Source organism: Papilio polytes, unplaced genomic scaffold (genome assembly GCF_000836215.1).
Source record: "Papilio polytes unplaced genomic scaffold, Ppol_1.0 DF824035.1, whole genome shotgun sequence".
Classification (NCBI taxonomy): domain Eukaryota; kingdom Metazoa; phylum Arthropoda; class Insecta; order Lepidoptera; family Papilionidae; genus Papilio; species Papilio polytes.
This window is the reverse complement of record NW_013525169.1, coordinates 807073-813128: the sequence shown is the minus strand read 5'-3', so window position 1 is coordinate 813128 and position 6056 is coordinate 807073. Positions and strand designations below refer to the sequence as shown.

Sequence of the window (6056 nt, the reverse complement as noted above, 5' to 3'; positions counted from 1 at the left end):
GATTAATTTAATAGGTATCCTGAAAACAAGTAAAAACAAAAATTGTGAACAAGAATGTTCCTTTTCTTGATTTTATTGCCAGGGTTAAAAATTATTTTAAAAATTAACACAACGTTTGTCTTTTTTGTTTAATTACTTTTAAAAATGGGTTATTTTAAAAATGCTTAATTTAATAAATGCATAGACTTATCTCAATTAAAATATTGCGTAAAAGTCTTGAAACATGGACGTATGTACATGGCAATGATTTAAGTTGACAGTGACACTTGACAGCACTTGACAGACAACGACAGTTGATGTGTCATTATGATTTGACATTTGGTAAAAATAATGAAAATTACCGAATAATATGATTTACTTTGAAACAAACATTTTTGGACCTAAAAGCGTAAAATCGTTATGTTTTTATTAAAACGGGCTGACTTCAAATTTGTATATGCTTGTACACGATTGTATAGGTAACTGAGTGATTTTTTCAATAATATTTACACTGCCAATTTCTTAAATTGTAATTTCTCTTGCTTTCAGCTATGGAAGGAGATCTCATTATGACGTTTTAAATTTGCGTAAGAATTGTACAGATAAGGAAATAAAAGATGCATATATAAAGTTGAGCAAACAAGTAAGATTTTTGATACACTAATAAAAATATAGCCTGTCATTTAACTAAACAAAAAAAAACTTTAGCCTTCTGAGATCTAGATATGCATCATATAAATTGTTATTTCCTAACAAAATATACTTTGTTTCCAGTACCATCCTGACAAGAATAAGAACACTAAAGCGCAGGAACAGTTTGTTCAGGTGCAGGAAGCTTACAATGTACTGAGCAAGCCTGGCAGCAGAGCTCAGTATGATAGTACAATTGACATAGATGTCAACAGTGGCTATGTATATAGAACACATGTACCATATAAGTGAGTATTTACTAACATAAGCTTGACCTTTTACTATGGAAAGTTGGTTGAATCTATACTTCTATACTATTATAATAAAGATATAATAATAAAGAAACATACATTTCTTTGTTGCCTAAGATCTCAGTAATTACAGCATGTTTTTGAATTTTTCATTCAAATCAATCATTCATCTTTTTAATAAAAAGCCCTACACTTACATCACGCTTTAGGCTATATATTTTCACACCATTAAACTTAGGGGGTAAATATTTTGGATAAAAACCCTAATGTGGGAAAGAGACCATAAGTTGCTACCAACATCAAGGTTGTCATCATGTCATGTCATTTTAACATTTGTAATTGATAATTTGACAAATGTAAACAATAAAATATTATTTTCATTATTTTTGCGGATGAAGTTGCATGGGAACAGCTAGTATATAATATTCTTACATATCTATCTACTGTTCTTCCTAGTTGGTACCAGGCTAGTAATTAAGTCAAGAAACAAGTAATTTAGTAACTAAATGTGTCTGAATAAAGATTATGTATTATAGTTTTTAGACTCTGATGGGAAGGGAACATATTATTTTTTGAAGTTATAGAGGTTTTTAAGTTACCGAGGTTGGTGGTTCTACTGTATAATCCTTTTTTGTTTTTACATTACAGTATACGTAGAAATCCTTACTATGGCTTCACTCAAGACACCAGCAAGGCTAGAACTGAAACAAATTCCTACTATGGAGTCAAAGGTGTCAAGAAGTTGCCAAACACAGCTATCATAGTACTATGTTTTGGTATAGCTATTTTTGGTGTGCTGTTACAGTTTATTGTCATCAGGTAAGTTTTAATTAAATAACCATACTGAGGACCTGTCCCACCATTGGTCGAAAGAGGCTCAGATAGCTTAAAAATGATGTAACTGTCCGATAAGGGAACAAAATCCGATTTTTCCATCGGATCATCCATATTTTACACTTTGGATTGTTATCAGACAATTTACAATTTGGTGGGACAAGCCCAAAATGTTTCACACACGTTTTTTAATTTTTTAATTGTGATCAAATCTGATTAAAATATAGCAATTCCTCTTTTAAGTAGGTTCTATGTGTCATTCCTTACATTATTAAGACAATTGCGAGTCTTGTAATATGGACACCTTGTGTAAAGTGTTGCCATGAGTCAGCAAAATTAGCCAAATAACATGATATATCAGTTTTAACTAGGAGTAAAAGAGATGACTAGATTTTTGAATGAAATCTATGTTTGTACTTTAAATCTAGCTACTGTTATTAAAAATAATCTTTGTATTTCCAGAAATTCGTACTTAAGTCGTCATCGACATATACAAGAAAGATCTATGATGTGTGGGGATGAACTGGAGAAAGTGCGTGCGGCCGCGCAAGGGAAATCAAATGAGGTATGAACATCTATACTTCTCTATTAATATATCTTATCTTACTTATATTATAAACTAGCTGTTCCCGTGCGGTTACACCCGCATGAAATTATAAAAAACTTTATTTTATTGTTTACATTGGTCAAATTCTCAATTGCAAATGTCAAAATTACCATTACCTTAACCTTGCTTCCTTAATGTTGGCAGCTTGTAGTTTGGTCCCTTTCCTACATGAAGTATTTTTTACAATTTATTTACCCACTAAGTTTGATGGATGGATGTGTGTTAAGAGTTTGTAGCTTAAACGACAGAACGGATCTTGCTGAAATTTGGCATAGATCTAGAGGATAGTGTCGAAGAGCACATTGGCTACTAGATTTTGATTCATTTATTTCCACGAGACCGGAGTCGCGGGCGAAAGGTAGTAAAACATAAAATACACTTTGATATGTTAGATGTCAGCAATCACTACCTATTTTTGAAAAGTTTTTTTTTTAAATAAATAGGCCTATAACACGCTATAGGCTATATATTTTTAAGGTATATAATTTAGGGAGTTCTAAAGTTGAAAAAACTAGCAAGAGCTAGTAAGAGACAAAAACAACAAACCAAAAGTATCAATAAAGCAATATTGCAATTTTAATTGTTATCACATGGCAAAGCTCTTTGTAATCATTTGTGTTTGAAGAAAATATAGTTTTTCTAATATCCTATGGATGAAGTCGCGCGGTAACAGCTAGTCTTACTAATATTATAAATGCAAAAGTTTAGATGGATGTTTGTTAGAGTTTGTAGCCTAAACGGCTGAACGGATTTCTATGAAATTTGGTATAAATGTAGAGGATAGTTTGGAAGAACACATCGGCTACTCACTTTTGTTTTTTTTTTAAATTCTACGCGGACGGAGTCACGGGCGAAAGCTAGTCTATACTAATATAATAAAGCGTAAACACACTTCTTTGTTGCCTAAGATGTCGGCAATCACAGCATATTTTCGAATAACTCTTTTTTTAAAAAAAAGCCCTACACTTACGTCACGCTTTAGGTTATATATTTTCACGCCGTTAAACTTAGGGGTAAATATTTTGGATAAAAACCCTAATGTGGGAAAGAGACCATAAGTTGTTGCCAACATTAAGGAAGCAAGGTTGCCATGGTTTGACATCATGTCACGTCATTTTGACATTTGTAATTGATAACTTGACAAATGTTAACAATAAAATGAATTTTGTATAATTTTAAGCGGATGAAGTCGCATGGGAACAGCTAGTATTAAATAAATGTACAATACATCACTGTTGAGTTTGTATTGACTGTACTTTCAGACACAGACGAGAATAATGTTAGAGAAAATTGTAGCAGCGTCTAATCCTTCTGCAGCCACAGCCTCCCTCGGACAGTCTCTAGCTAATGACAAAAAGTGATTATTTCAATAAATGTAGTATTTTTATATAGAGTAGATTTGAACAGAGATATCACAATATTTTTAATAAAATTGTTGTAAATAAAATGTAGATAAGAAATGAAAATTATTACACCTATGCAAATGGTTGTTATTTTTGTAGTAATCTACCTCAATGTTACATGTAAATATTTTATTGAATTTTTGTAGACTTGTTCGATGTTTTAATTAAAAATATTTAGTAAATGTTTTGTAGACAAGAATTTTTATTTATGAACCTTTGAAATCCAATAAGTTTTATCTATTATTACTAGTGTGGTACTATTATTTTATAATAACTTGTTTAAACTTTATTAATAATGATTACTTGATTATTTTTATTTTTTTTTATTTTATGTTTCATTACATGTTTAATTTAATTTTATTTAATATTAGATTCGTTTTTATTTAATTTTATTATAAAGCAAAGCTGATTATAACATTGTACAGTATGATAGATTATTTTCATCATATTATTCAGAAAAAATGTTAGCCCTGCAAATGTTGGAGTCTAAAGAATGATCTAGGCTAGATCTGGGATAGAGGCAGGTATTAACGTAATCTTATTCAAAATAGTTTTTACACATATTTTTTATTTCTCGACTAGGGAGAGGGTGGGGGGAAGCTAAGCTCACGCCCTCTATCGGCGACAGGTATGCTTTAGACTGGTAGCTGCTGCTCAATTTTTTTATATCTAACGGAGATTTCGACATTATTTTTTTTAATATATTCACGTTTAATTTAAAATTTACAATACAGGAACTCGATGAAGATTTGCAGTCGATGTAATAATTTAAAAGAAAATGGCAGCGAGTGCCTCGTGTGCGCACCCAAAGGTAGCGACATCACTTACACTGATGTCGTAAAGAAAATAACCTCTTATTTATATTGAAAAAATATATTTATTATTCCGAAAACTGTGATCTTAAGTAACAAGTAAATATGTAAAGTAACAAGACAATAAATTATAAGTAACAGTAGTTTTTCCTTTTAATTTGTTTAGAATTGTTATTTAAATTTAATGATAATACTATAACAATACTCGTTTTTAATTAACTAAGTACAATATATTTTTTTTAGTAAATGTTAGTAACATAATTTATGAAAAATAAATAATTTTCGCCCGAAGGTGTGTGGAACCGAATTCATAAACCAGTTATAAAATTCATTATTGTTATTTCGGTTTTTTGAGTACAATTAAAAGGATAACAATGTTTTTGTACAAGTGGAAAACAAATGAATCGTTACGAATACGTTCGAGAATTGACGTAAACATTCGTGATAGACCCTGCAATAGATCTCGGACAATTTTATTTAATTTATTAAATAGTTCCTTAATGTTATAGAAAAAATCGGGCTTATTATACTATTTGTTATAAAAAGAATAAGGACCTGTCCCACCATTGGCTGATAGAGGCTCAAATAGCTTGAAAATCACGTCACTGCCATATAGAGTAACAAAATCCGATATGTCCATGACATTTTTTACATGTTGGGTTGTTATGAATTAACAAGGATTTGGTAGGACTGACTAAATCTAGAATAACTCCTTAACAAAGACGCGATCGTAAACGTGCGGTGGGTCGGGTACTATGAGAGGTTCGCCGGCCATCTTGATGTCTGTATACCGCGCTTTGTAGTAACAGGTAAAGTTATGTCTCTCAGCCGCCCTCGCTGAGAACTCACTAGATGAGTCCAAGCGGGCAAGTCTCACCCCACGTTGTCGTAGTAACTTCCTGAAAATAATCTTAATGTACGGATTATTTCATACATATTTAGTGTAAGATGACATGCAAATAAACGCCTGAAAACGTTAATATCTGTATTTAGAAGGGTTAATGAAAATGACAAAAAAAGGTTTGAAGATGAAGTTAGTTACTCTTTCATCCGATAGGGGCGCTGAACAATTCTCGTACAAATGTCGATGGCGTTAAGAATGGTTTGTGCAAGGGCCACAGATTGTGCATTTAAAATAATATAAACCACAGTTAAAAGTTGAGATTAAATGTATTTTTTATAATATAAGGTGGCAAACGAGTAAGCGGCCACCTGAATCCACCGAAATGGAAAGCGACCGCTGTCCATAAACATCCGCAATTGCAGATGCGTTGCCTACCCTTAATTGACGGAGAAGGAGACGCACATAAATAGGACATTTCCCCTTCGTATGCGTCTCCTTCACCGTCAAATCCACTTTTCCTTCCCATTCTTTCCTCTTAAGAAAAGGGTGGAAAGGCACTTAAATTAGGCCTCAGTCACCACACTCATCAGACGAAATGTGGAATTGCTTCCACTTCACGCCTGTCTTCTGTGTGGT

The 6056-nt window shown here is 32.1% G+C and overlaps 2 protein-coding genes across 2 annotated transcripts in view; one reads left to right on the top strand and one right to left on the bottom strand.

The window, feature by feature from the left end:
- Positions 1 to 287: 287 nt before the first annotated feature.
- On the top strand, positions 288 to 4719 carry LOC106100880 (dnaJ-like protein 60). Its single transcript, XM_013279943.1, has 7 exons — positions 288 to 458; positions 529 to 622; positions 754 to 917; positions 1569 to 1739; positions 2217 to 2319; positions 3624 to 3718; positions 4499 to 4719. Exons 1-7 carry the CDS (start codon positions 400 to 402, stop codon positions 4629 to 4631), a joined length of 819 nt encoding a protein of 272 aa, XP_013135397.1. The 5' UTR covers positions 288 to 399; the 3' UTR covers positions 4632 to 4719.
- Positions 4720 to 4800: 81 nt separating this feature from the next.
- LOC106100879 (dopamine N-acetyltransferase-like) overlaps positions 4801 to 6056 on the bottom strand; it is a 3896-nt gene continuing 2640 nt past the window's right edge. The window contains exon 5 of the mRNA XM_013279942.1: positions 4801 to 5475. Within this exon, the coding sequence (XP_013135396.1) occupies positions 5277 to 5475 (199 nt within the window). The 3' untranslated portion in view covers positions 4801 to 5276. The remainder of the gene's footprint in view (positions 5476 to 6056) is intronic.

Coding starts and splice junctions, on each gene's coding strand:
- LOC106100880 (XM_013279943.1), top strand. CDS start 400: ATGTTTTTATTAAAACGGGCTGACTTCAAATTTGTATATGCTTGTACA. Junction 2,320..3,623: donor CGCAAGGGAAATCAAATGAG/GTATGAACATCT, acceptor CTGTACTTTCAG/ACACAGACGAGAATAATGTT. Junction 3,719..4,498: donor TCTCTAGCTAATGACAAAAA/GTGATTATTTCA, acceptor TTTACAATACAG/GAACTCGATGAAGATTTGCA.